The sequence below is a fragment of the Copadichromis virginalis genome, linkage group LG5 (assembly GCF_057382275.1).
Source record: "Copadichromis virginalis isolate Kocher_CV1m ecotype Utaka linkage group LG5, C_Virginalis_male_GT1.1, whole genome shotgun sequence".
Taxonomy (NCBI): domain Eukaryota; kingdom Metazoa; phylum Chordata; class Actinopteri; order Cichliformes; family Cichlidae; genus Copadichromis; species Copadichromis virginalis.
Genome location: NC_140622.1, coordinates 5,449,600 through 5,469,425, shown reverse-complemented (window position 1 = coordinate 5,469,425; position 19,826 = coordinate 5,449,600). Strand labels below are relative to the sequence as shown.

Sequence of the window (19,826 nt, the reverse complement as noted above, 5' to 3'; positions counted from 1 at the left end):
GGACCGCCGTCGCCTGAGTGGCCGCCGTTGCCTTCCGCACGGCCGGCCCCCGGACCGCCGTCGCCTGAGTGGCCACCGTTGCCATCCGCACGGCCGGCCTCCCGAACTGTATCCACGTCGCCGCCGTTGCCGTCCGCACGGTTGGCCCCCTGAACTCTTCTGTTTTGGACTCCTGTGCTGCCGGCCCCCTGGACCTTTCTGTTTTGGACTCCTGTGCTGCCGGCCCCCTGGACCTTTCTGTTTTGGACTCCTGTGCTGCCGGCCCCCTGGACCTTTCTGTTTTGGACTCCGTTTTTCTTGGGCTGTGGTGTGTTTCGTTTCATTGGTTTTCTTGGGTTGGGTCTCGTGTTTTGTTTTTCCTTTTTGTCTTTTGGCCTTCTGGTGCTCCTGTTTTGTTTTGTTTTTGTTTTGCCCCTAAAGGGTGATTTACAGCATGAACTGTAAGGAGTATAGCACTGGGCAGTGGAGTGGATAGAAGCTGGATAAATGTGTTGTCCAGAGACCAAGGATTCACGACAGCCACAACCAGAGGCCATTATCCAAACACTTCTGGACTTGTTCCAATGAATATCCAAAGCGTGAATGTGCCCACATGGAAAAAGAATTGATACTTCAGCCACGAAGAGCACTAACCGCCATGGAGAAAATGGAGAAAGAGGCTAGAGGTCAAGATTAAGGCAACAGGAAGGGAAGGTAGTCAACTATTGTAGCTGCAGAAAGGTGTGATGAAGACAGGGATCCCTAAGAGGTACAGCAAGCTGCCATACCTGAGGCCTTGAAAACTGCCTTAGCTAGCCACCTGAAAAGGTATACCAGACAGATAGGTGTACACTCAGTGACAAGGGGAACAATACGACAAGAGCCCCACCAAGGCTGGGGACAGAGCAATATCGAAAGAGCATATGGGAGAAGGATGCAGCCCATAACAACAATGCTCAGTGGCTAGTGGATCCAAGAGCAGACCACAGCAACCTCCCTGAACAAGCTCTGGTAACCATTACAGTAGCAGACATCCAAGAAAGTTTCAAGCATGAAGAGTTTGATGCACTAGTGAGGACCCATGTGAGGCACACATGGATCTTGAAATGCCTGTACTCTGTGCCTGTCGATAATGACTGAACTGTATCCCTAAGGGATAATCCTTCCACCTTTCAGAGAAAACTAATTTCCGCCATTTGTATCCGTGACCTCAGTCCAATTTTAGCAAACAGATGAAACCTTGATTAATGCATTTATGGCATTTCTTAACAACGATACACCATCTGGTGGCATTGAGGCAATTCGAACTCAAGTTACCAGCATTACGCATCAATTAAAATTTTACTAGACTAAACAACTAGTAAGGCTGGTACAGACTATTGATAACAGTGATAATTAGTCAGCTATTCGACTAGTCACACGCAGAGAGAGAGAGAGAGAGAGAGAGAGAGAGAGAGAGAGAGAGAGAGAGAGAGAGAGAGAGAGAGAGAGAGAGAGAGAGAAGAGTAGCAGGTCCAAGTTGAGTAAATGAAATAAAATTCATCTTAATCTTAGTTTTATTTGCAATCATACAGAATTTTATTCTGTCCTTAAGCACTTTCTAATTATTATGCACACATTCGCACTCCAGTGGATGCACTGGGGACAGTCAGTATCTTGCCCAAGGTTATTTTGACATGGAGATCGGAGGACCTAAGCTCGATGCCCCAAGAGACTGGTTGTCCTTTTTAAACATTATGACTTGACTTTCATGACTTAATTATACTTGAGAAAAACAGGATATTATGTAATAGTATCCAATGTTTACACTGAACAATGTTTACATCTAATAGCTATGTAAGGTTGAGATCATCAACTTGGGCTGCAGCTCTTCTCTTCTTGACTTTGGGATTAGTACCAGCTATGTTACTATTATACTGTTTAGGACGCCCCCAAGAGAACCTCGGCAAAAGTGAGGGGAACACAGACAGTTGTCGTGACAGTATTGAGAGTACCCTATACCCCGCCTCAGTGGAAGAAATGCATACAGGCATGTCATGTACAGATTCACAGTTTAACAATTCCATAAATCACCATTCTCTATTTGACCCACAGTGATAGATCCAAAATGCACCTGATACACCAGATAGAGATCCAATTTCACCCAGAACAGCATGTAAATGGTAAAACAACATTTGTAGCAGCTGTACACCACTACAAAATCTTTGAATATTTTCATTTTTGTATATGTCACTATAAAAGTGATTTCTAAAATGAACCAAAATCTCAAAATACAATAGCAAAACTGCCTGTTATAATAAATTGAGATGGTAAACATAGTCATCACACATCAGGGACATAATTATCCACTATATGTATAGGTAAACCATGCAATTATATGTATGTATGTATTTATTTTATTAACTGTTTGTTAATACTCAGACAGTGATAATAAAACTTTTAATAATAATTGTCAAAAGTGTGAAGAAGGCTGTCACCCAAAGGCATGTAAAACTTTTTACCCTGCCAAATCACTGCCGCTTAACAATTTGATGAGTCATTAAATGCGAGCTTCTAAATCTAGTGGGTATGAGTCAGAAGGCCAAACTAATAGTAGGGTTGATTCAGTCCCTGTGATAACAAAGGAAAACAGACAGTGGCATTGTAGAAAGAAAAGACAGAGACATTTCTACTTACACATCAAAGCGAAGGTTCTGCTTTTCCTCAAAGAAGAAATCAAGGACAAACTTCCTAACAAAGTCAGGGTTCAGTGTGTTATCGATCACTTCTGTCCGGCCAAACTAGAGAAAAAGACACAGACAAGAGAGACATTGAGGACAACAAAGTCAACAGCTATCAAGTCAGTCTGTTTGTTTAGTAACAGAGAAAGCACTTTCAGTAAACAAAGTGAAAAAAAGAGTGAAAAACACTGTTGCTTCTGCTGCAGTGCCTGTTTCGCTAGCTTTTCCTATAAGAGAACACTGTACTTGAGCATCAACTCACAAGCAGTGTTGGGCAAGTTACTTTGAAAAAGTAATTAGTTATAGTTACTTCTTCAAAAAAGTAACTGAGATAGCAACTGAGTTACAATATTATATAAGTAACTAATTACTAGGAAAAGTAACTATTGCATTACTTTGAAAAAAATGCTTAACCCTCTGGGGTCCAGAGGAGCTCATATCATTCTTTTCAGCACAACCTCACGTCTGAATTCACTGTTATTTTGTCATTTTGACATATTGATCTAAAATCAGACAAAAAAAATATAAAATTCAAGTAGAAAACAATTATATTTTTTACTGTAACAACCACAAACATGTTTAACGAATCATATTTCATAACTTGAAATGCAAACATAAACTGCAAATTTAAAAAAAAAAAAAAACCTATGCAGAAGTGCAGAACTCCATCACGGTTTATTTCACACCTCAAACATTTATTAAACAATTAAACACATAAGAGTAAACTGCAATAAATTACATGTAGTAATAAAATACACTACAACTCTTTTACGCTATGTCCACACCTACAGGGGTATTTTTGAAAACGCAGCTGTTTCTATGCGTTTGGGCCTTTCGTCCACACGTAAACGGCGTTTCAAATCACCGAAAACTGATATTCTTTAAAACTCCTTTTTTGCGTTTATGTGTGGATGAGGAATACAGAGTTCATGGCGGAACGTCAAAGGTATGTGCCTTTTTTCACGTCATGCTGTGCACGACATTATTGTTTACATGAGAATTTCTACAATGGCAGATAGAGACAAAATACTGTTAATCTTACTCTCAGTTTTTACACGCTTACATACACACCCGCAGTTACTGTCCCTTCATTTAGAAAGGCAGAGGCGTTATGGTGTAATTATTTTACATGTAGTTGTTTTTTCCTGTGTAATAATATTCAACATTGCAATCAATACATTTTTCAAAAAATGCCTCTCTGTGCAAAATAGGTTTAAAAACATAAACAGCTGTGGGATCCTGTTTGCCTGGGATTTGAACCGGGGAACAAATCGTGGCAGGATCAGCCTGATATTATTTGTGTCCCACTTTAACTTTACTGTATAAAGAGCAAACATCTCCAAAATGTCAGGAGTAGTTAGTCATTACAACAAGTGTTTGTGAACTAAAAATCAAGAATGTGGGATCCTGTTTGTCCGTGATTTGGGGAGCCCAGCTCTGCTTCCTGACGTAGGGAAAACCAATTCTGCAGGGAGACCTACCTCGGCACTTGTGCAGGTGAAACCAAAGGGAATATGCTTCACCATATTTTCTAGTCTTCGGCTTAGAATGAAGTTGGTTTGAAAACATATTTGACGATGCTTCATCTCCTGCTTGCTTGATTTGTGTGGGAGCCCTGTCAAAAACCTGCAATGGCTCTGCGCCCCCCTAGGGGGCGAACCTCACACTTTGGGAACCTCTGCCTTAGAAGATGCTGTTTTTACCGTTTCTTCCTGCAGTAAACATAACGATGCATTCAGTAAAAAACATCATGTATAGTTTTTATCTTAACTCTGGTTTGACGTGGGCTCTCACTACAATTTAAAAAGTAGTATATAGTTTAAGTCCACACTTTAAACACAAAGTTTGAGAATCAGGTTTGTCTTGCGATGACATAGAATCTTTTTGCTATGTCATCTTAAAATGGTCATGTGATTGGTTTACCACAAGTACTTTATTCTTCCTCAGCCAATCAGCAGCACTTGTGTAACTGTTTCTTTTGCTTTGCCTTCCTGATAAGCTGAAGACAGGTTCAACCGTATGTGTGTTTAAAATAGTAACACCTCTGCACTGCATTTTCTTGTTAGTAACGGTAACAACGTTGTAACGATAGAAATAGTAATTAGTTAGGTTAGTTACTGAGGCTACAAACCTAGCCTATTACTAGATCATTCTGAACAAGTAAAATATGTTAAAGACAAATATACAACAACATTTAAATATCTGGCACAGCTGTAGATAAAAGAGCTTTCCCCTGAAAGGAAATCATCATCGTTTTAGAAACACTTCAGATTTAGCAAAAGTGATGTTAACTAAGATGAAATCATGTGCAAAATGTGCTGCAGAGTTGTGTCTACACTGCAAAGCAGCACAACTAACTTATTCAACCACGTGAAAACACACCACAAATTGCACTTTAATTAATGCATGAAGGCCAAGAAAAACATGCAGTGGTTGCTAATGCAAATCATCCGGCTTAACGCTGATGACCATAAAATGAGCCCGTACAGTAAATCTGCATTTCCATCAAACTCACAAAGACAGGCTGAGATTAACAACACAGCCGTATTGCATATATTAGAAGGCTTTATGAAAATGGTCAGCTTACTGGTTGAAAGATACAGATTTGTTTCTTCTAAACATGCAAAATGCCACAGGGGACATGGAGAGGAAATCACAGCTGTCGAGTAGGCCTCCCTTACTACGAGCTTTTGTCACATCCATTATGTTTGTAGGATGAATGCAGTTAAAGAATTTATATGTCGCTTCTAAGAAATGCACTTAGGCTGGGTGAATCAACACCTTATTTGTCTTATTTATGTATACTAGAGAAGCATTGCCACCTGTACTTGTTATCCAGGTCATTCATGCACATGTGAAATAAATGAATGCACTGACATGCTGTGAAGTCTACACATCAGCTTTAGAGACAGAGAGACAACCTCCTCCTCCCTGCAGTGTAGAGGTGGGGTGAACCTGAAGGAGTGGGTTCCTGTCATGGATAACAAAAAAAACTTCCTGCCACCTTCCTTTTACTACACTGCAGACAGCTGCCAAAACGCCCAGCAGTGGAAGCTGCAGTTCCACTGCTCCATAAAGCATAGTCCCAACTATTCTCTCAAGCTTCAGTGAAAGAGGCTCGACATGTATCAAAAGGCGGGATAGGACATATTTCATCATATTCCCATTGGATTCAAATGGGGACACAGTGAGGAGGGTGTGGGTGTCTGGGTAGATCTCTGATCTAACTCTTGCATCACAAGTTTTTGATCCAGCAGTGACATGCAGCATGCTGGAAGACCATACAGCTCACTGGCCAGAAAAATTATAACACAACACAAGTACCTCCATATTTTACAAATGGTTAATGTTTAATTTAAATATGAAAAACTACAGTTCCACATAATACGGGGACCATCTGGTCGTCACACCCACCTGCAGTAGTTCTACACATGGTCATGGGTGACTGGAGAGAAACCCGCCAGTATCCACCTCCCACGATGGGCACATCATGTGTGGACCCTGGGATGAAACTGGGACATCTAAATTAAATTTAGGTGGGTATGACAGACAGCTTCTCCCTACCTGCCTTTGCAAACCACCATTGCTCTGTGAGCCCTGAACTGTAAGTAGGTAGGCTTAAATTCCTAGCAGTAATATGTGCTATAAATGAAGATAGGGTGCTCCTTTGAGACCTTATACAAGTGAACAGTCAGTAGCAGTTACATTTACTGTCAAAGCAAGTGGAGTCCTTTGAAGTACTGGAGAGATAACTAGTTAGTAGAGATATGTTGAGTAGAGCAGAAATGCTTAAGGGTAGCACCAAGGCTGCTGACTTCGTGTATGAGAGACTATTCAACGTATTGAACAGCTGCACTCCTGAGGTATCCAGTATTAAAGAGGAATAAACTGTAGAAGCTGGTGCAACATAAGTGTTTCATCCATTTAGACAAATGCTGCATGTTATTATGAAAATAATAAAATGATATATAATTCTAATCATGTCCTTTACATTTTCTACATTTCCCTAGGATAAATATTTTTCTTTTGCTTTCATAAAATTTTCTATTTATGTTGAAATAGCGCTGCAACAGCGTGTTGACTGTTCAATCAATAGTGTCCTTTCTAGTCTTGATGGGACTGACAGTTGTCATTATCTTCATTCTTTTATCTCTCAAGTATCATAAAGTTAAGTTAAGTTGATGAGACTGGGTTTACAGACAGCGTTTCAATTTTAAATGTAAGGTTGCTGCCATTGTTCTAACACTATGTATAAATGTAACAGGGCTTGCTGGTAGTTCCAATAGTGCTAGATCCTCCAACCTTTATATGTGAAAAATACATTAGCTTAATCACAGCTAGCTAATACTAGAGGGACCAATATGCTCACAAGCTAACATGACTGAAAGATTAGGGCTACATGCAGTGACAGTAGAGTTAGCCATGTTAGCACGCTACTTTCAACAGGTGGTCAGGTTGAGTCCACCTGTGCACACTGAGAGGATCAGGGCTCCATGTCACTGCAGTGTCTTCATATATAGACAGTAAATGTGAAGCAAACACAAACACTTCTTTAACGGGTCTTAGCAAATACAACGCCATCACCCCAAATACGGGCAGCAGTGAAATCCTAAATAAAGAAGCTGATCCAGAAACTAATAGGAAAAGGAAATGGACCTGCAAAGGAGGGGTGGAACTGATTCTCTATTCCTAATTCAAGTTTTCAATCGAATTTTTTATTTTATTTTTTCGTAAATAATTAAATGACTCAACTTAAAGTATTTATCAATAGATTAATAGTTGTCTTAAAAATATTTATTTATAACTTCTCTTTACGATATTATGACTTCCCAAAAAGTTGATACTGTTCATCTGGACGTAGTGTTTTCAGGCACATCAGTCACGATGAGTGGCGAAATGTTTCTCCCACTGAAAACACTACGTCCAGATTAACAGACTCAAGTTTTTGGGATTCCCTTACCTGGAGGATTGAGCATGAATCAAAAGATATTATGACTGATTTTATTGATGTTTTAAAAAAATCAATGTAAAAGGATTTTTAAAGTAAATATACTAATTTATTAATGTTATTGCACAATTCAATAGTTATTTAATCATAAAATGCTTTATGTGTTTGACTCATCTGGTCCTCCACAATCACTGCTGCAAAGGAAAGAGTAGATTAGATATCTGTGTTCTCCATAACTTCTATCTATCGATCTTCTATGAATAACCACAGTATTCTGTGCTACTGCTCCTTCAAAGTGATTTTCATAGTCAGAAGCTAATACTGAAATATTGACCATGTATAGTTCTCTCTATCTTAAGTCTTGTTTATGACATCATAGTATCAGGTTCAGATTGTACAGTTTCAGTATAGAAAACAAAGAAAAGAAGTTTTGGTCATCACAGTGGATGGTTTTATGCCATGAATTGCATTCTGGAAAACACCAGGCACATTATAAGACAGAGAAATGGCACCCACAGAAAAGAAAACTATATAGAACTAGAACTATATAGAAAACTATAAAAGAATTCCAAAACAGCTAATTGGTCAGTTAGCTCTACCTCACTACCAGAGAGTCAATCGAGGGTCAAAACATATGTGCCAATCACACTTGGACTAAAGCACGCACACAGTCGGTGATCGCAACATGTAGCTGTGTGGTTGCAGACATGTCTATATTGTAGTAGGAAGGTTTGTCTGAGCTTATTGTATTCAAAAAATGATTGAGCATTTTCACCCCTCTGCTGAAGGACCCAGACTATGAATTTAGACATTAATAGACCTGTAATGTTGTAAAACTATGAAATGTAGTCAAAGTAGAGGTACAACCTTACTCTTTGAACAGCAAACTATGGAAGCAGTTTTATGCTTTTTAGCAGTGATTCTAGACATGCTGTTTGAGGAAATAAGATTACATTTAAATACTTTGGTTCAACTATCCAAAGCAACGAACAGAAGTGAAGAGAGCGCAGGGAGGAATGAGTGGGACAAGTGGCAGGAGGCTACACTGGAGGTGGCAGAGCTGAAGCTGCTAAGATCCTCATTGGGAGAATGGACAAGACTAGAAATGTGTATATCAGAGGGACGGTTGAGCGGTTTGGTTGGAGACAAAGTTAGAGAGGCAAGGCTGATATGGTTTGGACACGTGCAGAGGAGGGATAGTGTATATACTGGGCAAAGGATGTTGAATTAAATCAATTGACCAACAGAGAAGTCGTATACAAAAAGTGGATGAATGGGCTCTAGGTCCAGAGGAAGCTGAAGTCCACTGATGTGTGCAGCACAACGATGGACATTTTCTGTCTGTGGCAAGAACAGTGCACTTTGCTATGGTCTGCTGGGGAAACAGCATGAGAGCTAATGACACCAACAAGACTGAAAGGACTAATCAAAAAGGCTGGTTTTGTGACTGGCTGCAAATTGAACACTTGAGGTAATGGAGAGGAAGGTCACAGAACGTAATGGACTGATTCAGCTCCACTGTCACAAGGACAGATGCAGGAAATCTTTCATGCCACATTCAGTTCCTCTTTATAATGCAATGTATCAGTCTGGCAAAGAGTCACTTTCTTTTTCATTTTAAAATTGTATTAAAATTCTGTTTTGCTTTGTTAATTTTGAGATATCTTATTTTACTTTATTTCATAATCAGTGGGGCTCACGTAAGGTAAACTGACATTTTTACCTTATATTTGAGTAAGTAGGGTATGAGTCTGTGACTGCTATAAAGTAATTGGCAAGTCAACCCCGTATTAAAATGGATACGTCCCTCTGTTCCTTAAAGGGTTGCATCATGTTCAGTCAAACACAACGCAACACTGGAGTCGAGAAGCATCTAGTAGTCTCAGAGGGCCCCTTCTTTTCAATGCGATTGAACAGTGTGGCTTGGTGGTTTCTGAGCACAAGGCAGTGTGTTACATTGCATTTTTGTCAGTGTGTGTCTCTATACCCCTCCTAACAGAAATAGTGCGAACAGGAAAACAGCAGCATGGAGGCAATCAGGGCAGATTTTCTGTCTATTTCAGTGAGCTGCATCAGTAATGAACCATCTAAAAGTGGAAGCAGTGGTAGACAGAGAGAAAGCAGGACACAGAGGCAGTCTCAATAAGAAAAAGTGAGTTTTTCCCAACAGATCAGGGATCCAATAATGCATGAAACACAATGTGGACACAAAATGTCAGTATAAATTGAGATGGGATTTTTTTCTTTTTATTTTAATGAATGTTAAGGCTGTGTGACTCCATGGGGAATAGCTTGGGCTTACAGTCAGGCTAAGGAAGAGAGGAAAGACAGAAGTGTCCAGTTCAATAACACATTACAGTAAAGCAACACTACTTCATCAAGCTGTTAGGGAGAGCAGGATCTGGAAACACTTCCCACTCCAAATATGCAAAATTATCAATTAAATACTGTCTGACATTTAAACTTAGATTAAAACTTAATTAAAAAATAATAAAAAATAATAAATTAAGAAGACTAAGAACAGGAGTTTCAGTCTCTGGCAGGTTTCAGAAAGGAGGATGGTGTTCAAGTTATAGTCAATATCAAACAGTCACGTTGAAAAGAGTCTCAGCAAAAGACTCGTTCCCCCACAATGCATCACATAATGCAACAGGAAATCATTACCACCTGTGTCCTTCCTGAGGACACTACTTTTGTATTTATATTTTAATTGACCATCTGTAGCAAAGCAAATCCCCCCTTTGAATTAATAAAGTATTCTGATGCTGGTTCTGTAAGGAGATGTTGACGTCTACACTTTAGTCTTGTGCAAAACTTGTTGCCCAATCTCACAATACTGTAAAACCATTTAACAGTTTGTATTTATGTAACCACTCAAAGCACTTTAGACTACAAGTCACATTTCTAAACATACACTTATATAGTGCATTATTTCCATATATTTAAGTCACAGAATGACCCATTTGAAATAACTGATTAACCTAGCATGGATGTCTTTGTGGAGCCAGAGTACATAGAAGAAACACAAACAGGAGAACATGCAAACACCACAAGGAAAGGGGTTCAAACCAGGAAATGTGTGTGTAACACTGTGCTAATAGAGCTCAAAACTATTAGCAACTTTTAAGGAATAGATACTGACAAATGACAAAGAGAATGTGAAATTTGCCCCTACAATAAGAGGACCTAGCAGCTCTGTTATGCTGAAAGGGTGCCTGCAAATCAGTACAAATCAGTACAGGTGATTTATGGCCAAAAAGGCCAGAAAACCCACAGTGATGCTAGTTACAGAGAAGAAAGTCAGACTGCAAGAGAAAAGTAAGAGAAACAGAGCTATCGCATCATGCTACAAAACATCCAGAGCCTTTTCTAGAATGAGAGCCATCACTACTTTATCTGCATTTATGCATTTCACCAATACCTCACAAGGAGAACACAAGTGAGAAAAGATGGAGGCTAGACTGAAAAGGGGTTTTGGTATGAAAGTAAGAAATGACTTGCAACATGAGGGCAAATTTTTACACAGAGCAAGGCAAAAAGAGCAAAGTCAGCATGAGCCACCATGATCATACTGAAGGTGAATTTAAACAAACCTAAACGATTCTAGCTATGTCAATATTCTTAACTTAAAATGCTGCCTCTTGCACTGAGATTCTTGTTTTTCTTGTAATTCATTAAAATATGTCAGCTTTAGGTATTTGTCTTTGTTCTCAATACAAAGACCTTGATTATTGAAATGAATAATAAATAAATTTCAATAATTAATTTTGGTCTCTAAGCATCTGTTGAGATTGCTTATGCCTCAGGCCAATTCTGTGTTTTTCACAAAAGCAGAAGCACCGGAGACTGGCACAGTATTTAAAAAAACCTGAAAATGCAAAGTCACATTATTTTTTAAATGAGCAAAGAAAAAACAAAAATGACAACTCTTTACAACTCTTAAGGCGTAACAAGCCCAACACTGACAAGGCTAAGACAGGCAGTGCAGACAAGTAACAGTAATGAGGCCATGGTGAATGGTGCCATATAATAACAGTGATGCTATTTTTGTTAGTGCAAGCTGCAGTTTGGTGTTGTTTTGGGCGGTTGTGCGTGCTCGTGTCAGTTTGTTCTGCCAGTTTAGTGATACAGTATCAGTACAGAAGCTCACAATTCACTTTTGCGGTGATGTGAAAAGATGAGGCTTTCTAAAACTTTCTCGACTTCTGGTTTTGACTTTTTCTCCTCCTATACCAGCACTGATGTGGAGGCTTTGTCTGAGCAGCAACACCAATAATTCAGGAGAATACTGCAGCATACCCTGAGTGCTGGTGTAAATGGTGTAGCAGCTTCACCTTTTTGCGCAGAACGCGACCAGTGTGGCAGTATAATGCCCTCTCTTTGTCTTTATCTCTCGCTGGCTTCTCTTTTTGTTTAGGAACTTTTCTATTCTTCTCTGTCCCCCACAAACCTGATAGTTTCTTTCTGGCAGAGTTGTAATTATTTCTTTCTCCTCATTAGTGAGAGAATTCGATTTCTGCTAATTGCATCAAGAATTGCCTGAAGCCAAATCTGCCAGTGTGTTCAAACAGCCCACACACAACAAGCTGGTGACAATACACGTGTCACAAGAAGGATGCTTGCTTCCATTTGCACACCAACAGACACCAAGAAGGCTGCGAGTGGAGGACGCAGCCAAGAGAGTGGGACCTGGAAGCATATTCAACGGTGGCTGCAATCCAACCAGAGACCGTTTTTTTCCTCTTCCGTCAGTTCAGAGAAGCGGAAAATACATTCGCATTCAAACCATGTGAATGTGGAAGCTTTGGCTCAGTGGTAAAATAGAGAGGCAGAGAGGGAAATAAAGTTTAGGATGCTCCCAGATAAACTTTTATCTTCACACAGAAGCGAGAAGCAGCTCATGATATTTCCTATCTGTGACGTCTTTGCTCTGATGGAAGTTTGAAAGTTTATCCTACACAGTTTCTAAATCTGTGTTAGGATTATTGCTCCATCACTCCAAGCAATCTAACATTTTCTTAGCGATATAACTGTGAAGTTTGAGAAGGTATATCGCCACAACAAGCAGGACAGAAAATGTTTTAGGCACTCGCTGTGAGTCAAGCTGCGAACACTGACCCCCAGAGATAGGAAAGGATACAGTGGCTTGCAAAAGTATTGGGCCCCCTTGAACTTTCCCACATTTTGTCACATTACAGCCACAAACATGAATCAGTTTTATTGGAATTCCACGTGAAAGACCAACACAAAGTGGTGCACACGTGAGAAGTGGAACGAAAATCAGACATGATTCCAAACATTTTTTACAAATAAATAACTGAAAAGTGGGGTTCTTCCACATGACAATCACTGACTTCAGAAGAAGATGAAGAGGAGGAGGAAGGTTCATTACCCTCTGAACAGCTGTTTCACATGGATCAGATTAAAGCCGTCCTCCCCAGTCTCATAAATCAGGTGCCATAACCTCCTTTTTGACACAGAGTGTGTCGTATGTTTTGTCTTTAATAGCTTTGTTGTATGAAATGTTCTTTAGTGGTCGCTGGATTTCAACAGTATTATGCTGCATATATTATTTCCAGTCATTCTATCTGTGATGGCAGTCACATCTGTGTCCACTACATTTCCAGTGATGGAGCTGCTCTGTGGTGCAGAAGGAGATTGCTACAGGATTTCCTCTCAGCTAGCACCTGCTTGCAGGATTAGACAAACCCACATTTAGAGCATTTGGTGACTCTGAATGACTTTCCTGTTGGAGATGTTCCCTATAAAACTCTTTTTGTTTTTGTGTTTTGTTTTTGTTTTATTTTTTCTTTTTGGGGGGGGGGGGGGGGGGAGGTTGTATAAAAGAAAAGACAACAACAACAACAACAATAAAACTCTGGCTGAAATTATTTCAGCGCAATCAATCCAACATTTGTGTAATCTTTAAACGAACAGCATCTTTTCATTCCTTCAGACTGATCGGTACTATGAGCAACACTTTTCAGATTGTGTTCACCTCAGTTGTGTGTGTGAGGGTACACAACTCGGCTGACAGCATCCCCACGCTGTAAGTCTAATTGAGCCTCACTGAGACCTGTGTGTATGTGTGTGGATCCCCACAGAGGTGGGCCTGATTTTCTTTGATAGCACATAGTGCAGATTACTGAAAGACACTGATGAATACAGGACACACACACAGCTGAGAGATGAGGTTTTCTATATGTTTACACAGCCAGTGTTCCTCTCAGACGTCCCAAAGCAGCTCAAATGATTTTCCCCTTTATGAATTCCTATATTTGGCTGCTCGGGCTTCACACTAGGGCTTATTTTTTATTACGTTTTGTTTGCCATAAAACACTCTGATCAGACTCTTTTAGGACCGTCTGCTCCAGAGTCTCGGACTCGTTTTACTGCACAGGTCATTTTTAATATGTCAGTTTATTTGGGTTACTGCAAATGTGCCAAGAATGACAAATACTTTCCGAATGATTTCTGCTATTTTTGCCTCGTGTTGTGTCTTGTTTTTGTGTTGAATAATTGCATTAAACCCTTCATCAGTGCACTCTACACTGTCACCAAAAAGAGTGAATTTAGAATTGACTGAAATTAGCTACAGAGCATATTTGTGACTCTTAAAAGGTGACGTTGAGTGTTGGCAATATAAGTGGTAATTTTGACATTCAGCACCACCAGCACTGCTGGATTAGTTGTATTGTTTACTCCTTATGCACAATGCTGATGGCAGGTGGGAGAAGACTAAATATTTCCTTCCATCCTTAGACACACTACAGGGAAGCTGACACGCTGAGGCTGTTTTTATTTTTAACATACTAGCATTGTAGTATTGGAGTAATTAAGGTAATATATCACATCATTTGATGCCACAAGAGATGGAAATAAGTGCACTATAAATCCTTTCAAGCTTGTTGACCACTTCAAAAGAAGCCTTATTGAGTTTTTTTGGGAGTAATTCATTCGAAATCATCTTTTGAGTATTGAAAATGGAAAACCAGCCAAGTTAAGCTCCTCAAAGTTGAAATAATGCATTAAATAAACTTCAAATATAAAGCTCAGTGAGACCCTGGTATTTTAATAGTCTCAGCAGAAACAGCTGTGAGAATGTTCAAATTCTAAATAATAATCTGACTCCTTTGCTAAAGGCATTAAAAGGTTTAGCACCCCTTGATTAAATTATTATTGTTGTTGTACTTTAAGGCATTTCATTTGAAGTTTGTTTTACGCAGCCTGATTACAAATGTCCACTACTCCCTACTGTGTTTGCACTGTTTTAATCTAATGATATATGGGTCTTTCATTGCCAGCATCTTTTGCAGCATTTTTTGCAGAACCTTTTGGTTAAAACAGGTGGGCTTTTTGTTTGTTCATCTTAAACTAAAAATCAGGTTAACCCTTTAAAACCGGTCAGAGCAGCACGCTCCGTTTTGCTACTTTTAAATCCTCGTACTGCAACCACGTAAGCTAGCGCAATAATTTTTTTTGCATATGAAACCGGAGGAGTTGTACTTACATCTTATGCCATCAGCTTGTCCTAGGCCACGGTTTCCTTCCACATATAGCTTTGCAAAAACTGCATAAAAAGCACTTGCAGCAACAAAAACACAATATTCCAGAAACACGTTTTGCCGATCCGATCAGCTGTTCGTAACACTTTCTACGGCAGCATGAACTATCGCATGTCTGCCATTGGCTGTATCCCAATTCAGGGTCTGCAGCCTTAAAGGCCGCATTTCAAGGCCGATTACGTCACAGCGGCGCGCCGAAGGCTGTCCCAATTCAAAGGCTGCTCGAAATGCGGCCCTGAAATGCGTCCTTCATTTCCCTGAATTTTAAGGCTGTGGCAGTGTAGACTTCAAGGCCCAACATATCCCAGAATGCATAGCGCGGCGATGGGTGTGGATAAATTTGCAGAAAAAAACGGCGGATGAGGGGCGACCGAAGAGTGAACTTTAAGTACTGAATATTACGTCACTTATTTATGTGCAAATGTTTAATAACGAAGAACATTAAAACATTACTGTTGGCCACATGTCGGCAAAGTCATGTGACATTAGTGACGTTTGTGCTAACTTGGTTTTAAAGCCTTTACTTTAAAATATACGCCGTTCAATAGCTGAGCTTAATCTTACAGAGAATGATCAAAGCTCATGTAGAAACAAACAAACAAATGAACAAAACATTTTCTCCTTCATTCCTGTCAAACAAAGCTATGACACGTTTCCAGCTGTTAGTATCATGGTTGCTAGGCAACCTGGGCAGCGCAACGGAGGCTTTTTAAAAAAAAAATGTTTTTAACTTTATTGACAAACTACAGTATCAGCACAACGGAGGCTAGACCGTCCCTTACACAAGCCTCGCACTTCCGGCCTTAGCGGTCTTTGAGTACGCGGCCCTTGAGAATCGTTGAGGCTGCGTACTTTAAGGCTGCAGACCCTGAATTGGGATACAGCCAGTACCTGCCTGAAACCGGAAGTGACGACATTGTCGCGGAAATGTAGTTTTTTACCATCAGCGCCTTATGAGCCTATACTGGTGTTTTTAAAAGTTATGTTTGACTTTATGACTTTCTGTGTCGTTTCTGGGATGCTTAGAAGTCAAATTGCACTGCTGGAAATAGTTTATTTTGATGCATGTGCTGTTTTTTTGCAAATTTGCATTATAATATTTATTTTCATTTTTCCTGCAGTATATAAAAATTGGTGTGTTTAAAAAATAAAACTATGAAGACACTCAAAATAAATTTCCTGTGGTGGGAAACTATTTTGTGCAACTTTTTTGTATTTACAGTTTTGAGGGATAAGCCTCTTAAATTTCTCTAACTAGAAATATATGTTAAAAAAACAAAAGTGATTTTCAATTTTTTTGTAGTTTATTGCACTTTCTTGCAATTTATGTAATTTCTTTGCACTTAATGCATACATATTATTAAAATTTGGGCTATAACAGTTGTATTGATGTATAGCAACTTGAAATGCTCCCAAAAATTGCACTACAGCATGTAAAAATATAATATAAGCTCTGGCGGACTTGGTTCTATGGTCTTAAAGGGTTAATAAACTAAAGCAGTAGGTACACCAAGGAAAGCAGATGCAGTCTTGAAAGCCAAAACATGTTTTTGATTTATGAGACATGTGAGATTATTACATTTATGGACCGCAAACTTTAAAAAACCAAAAGCAGCTGCCAGAGTTTACTTCCTACATTTCTGCATTCAGTCTTGACTCAAAAGATATTGATTCATCAAAACATCTGGATGTCAGTGACGCATATACATACCATTGTGTGTGGAATAGGGATGTTATTCAAGGATAACCATGATATTTAAAAATAACCCCAAGTCAATAAAGCACATATGATAACAAGGTAAGTAACTGCATTATTGTTGTTTTTGTGTGCGTTCGTATATTTATGATTTCAGAGACATTAACTCTGTAACTTATATTTTGAGTTTAATTGATTTGCCAAAAAAATGTAGCACATGATAAAAAAGTTAGATATACGTTTTCCTGATAGTGGTATAGCTGTTATTTCTCTTTTCAGATAATCCATAGATACTGTAATATTTCATTCTCTTTTTCCTCTCAATATGAACATCGACCTTTTTTGGTACCTTTAATAGACCTCTGAAATCTGTACATGCATGTCAACAAATGATAACTAAAAGAGGTTAGTATAATTCTGTAATCAGATATACCAGGCGCAAAAAAATATCAGGATTTTTGTGCTTTTTCAGACAAAGGTTTTAACTGTAGCTAAGCACAGTTAAAACACTGAAGCTGCCGGTGTGCCTCACTCACCTCTCTCCACTCCTTTGTCCCCAGGCCTTGAACGTACAACACCACCACTGAAAAGAAAAACACAGATGCACGCCTTAAATTTATTTTTGCACCTTTCAAGACTAATGGATATCTCAAAATCAGTAGACGTAAACGCAGGAAATCGCTGTTATCTAAAGATGTAAAAAAATATATATATATATAAAAATGTTCGTTTAAAGTAATATTTGAAAATAATCTTTTTAAAACTGTAAGTCACGTTTCTTTCTCATACAGTATTACTTTTGTAACAAAAAGCTTGCGTTCCATTTTCAGTCATTTTAAGGCTCAGCGAGCAGGGCTTCGTCTTGCCACTGGCTTTCTTCGGATACCAAAACTTGCCAAACAGCTCAGACTGTGTTGAAATTTTCTCCAAATGATGAGCTGAAGGGAGGCTCCTAACCTGCTCACTGGCTGGGTCTTCTCAACACAGTAAAAGAGTAAAACACTAAAAAGATTTTATTAACAAAACAAACACAATGGATCAGTTTATTTAACCGATGCGAATGACAGAGAAGTGTTCACATACACCACATTTGTTTTCACCCAAGCTCAAGGTGCATGCCACCAGAGACAAAGAGAAATGAAGCAGCTGCCCTGGCACTCACAGCGCCCTTTCTGGCCCACAATGAGAGGGACAGGCTGTTTTTTCCATCCCCTTTCCATCTATTGATATGTCATTATCTCTTTCCCTCTCTGCTTAGACTATATAATGAGGAAGTAGGAAGTGCCACACATCACATTTCTACTGTGAGCCTCCACCTTTCAACAGTGTCCACGCACTGCTCCCCCCCTCGATGCCACAGAGAGAGCGCTGTTGGAGAAGGAAATGACCTCAATCCTGAGGAAGGAAGAAATAACAGTCCCTCAGTCGGAGTTACCGAAGGGTTTCATCTCAGGTGTTTGCAGCAGTGAAAGCAATTGTGTTGGATTAGGGTTCAACACCAGCAAAAATCTTGCCAAATACATCTGAGCTTGTATAGTCCAGTAATAAATGAATAAATGTATCTTTGACTACTCTCCTTTCTTCATTTCTCTCTCCTTCCCCTCATCATCCTCCTTTATGTAGATATTTTCTTTGAAATCTGTCTTTGCTTTTTCTCTTCTGTCCTTTCCACTTTTTCTTCTACATTTCTCCTTTTGCTACCAAATCAGTTTCTTCTCCTTTTCCCTGTGGTCTCTTTTTGTTAAAGTCCTCCTTCCATTTACTGATTTTCCATTTCTCCTTCCCCCTTTCCTCCTCTTTCTCTCATTCCCTCCTATGTCCTTTCTTTCCTCCCCCTCTGTGCCTCCCCTGTCCTGTGGTTCTACTCTTCCCTACTCTCCATTTTACTTCACTTCTTCTCCTCCACTCCTCTCCCCAGCCTCTCTTCTTTTCTTCTCTCTTCCACTTAAAAGCAGGTCATGGTAACAGCAGGCCATGTATAGAAATCATCATGTTTCTGCTTCAGTGGGACAGGAGGCCAGTCAACCACAACCCAGTCAGTGTTGGAAACCATACATCCCCATTCTCTCTGCTTTTCTCTCCAAAGGGAAATGCAGATGAAACAAGGGAAGCAAAACAGTGTTAACTGATAAAGATCGAAATGGTAAGCAAGAGGCAGAGAGTTTAGGGATGGTTGGCTAAGTGATTCATATATGGACACTCACCTGTCTGAAAGAGGTGTGGTAAGACAGAAAAAGTGAGTAAGAGTAAAATGGAGACAGAGAACAACATAAGCAAGCTTGCTGATGATGATCCACATTCATGTACACAATGCATGTTCTTGATTTAGGGCAGCAATTCTAAAATGTTTGCACTGGGAGTCTGAGACTAGCTGCCTGACCTCTGAAGGAGCTCAGGACAGGCAAACATGGAAGTGTAATTTTACTGGACTGTTTCAGCCTTTGTGTTTATCGTTTGTCTCCAGCCTAATGTTGTGATTCTGAAATCACATCAAGTGTCCAAGAATCTGGTATCATAAATTTTTGTCTGCAGAGCAAATTTTCTACACAAATCTAAAATGAAAAGTACCACTGGCTTATTTTTTAGTCTGGAGCTCCATGCAAAATTTCAGAAAGACGAAGACACTGGATCAGCCCAAACTACACGGAAGGAAGCTTCTTAATGATTTGATGGCAATTACAATCACCAACTGCACTATTGTTAACACACTACACCATAACTAATTAAAATCTTGCAGCACTTGCAAGGTCCCCCTGCTCAACAACATAGACCTACAGGCCCATTTTGCCAGTGAACATGATTCAGAGAAGGGTGGGGAAAACATGCTTTGGTCAAATCAAAACAAAACTGAGCACTCATCAACCCATATTTAGCCCGAGGCCGAATTTAGTCAAGTTTTGCTCAAACACTTATTTCAC

General features: G+C 39.5%; 1 protein-coding gene across 1 annotated transcript in view; it reads right to left on the bottom strand.

Annotated features, from left to right (window-relative positions):
* Positions 1 to 19,826, bottom strand: part of LOC146708792 (copine-9-like) — a 196,378-nt gene that overhangs the window by 159,402 nt on the left and 17,150 nt on the right. Inside the window, exons 3-4 of the mRNA XM_085455619.1 lie at positions 17,445 to 17,491; positions 2,656 to 2,759 (exon numbers count right to left, since the gene is read on the bottom strand). Coding sequence (XP_085311745.1) covers positions 2,656 to 2,759; positions 17,445 to 17,491 — 151 coding nt within the window. The remainder of the gene's footprint in view (positions 1 to 2,655; positions 2,760 to 17,444; positions 17,492 to 19,826) is intronic.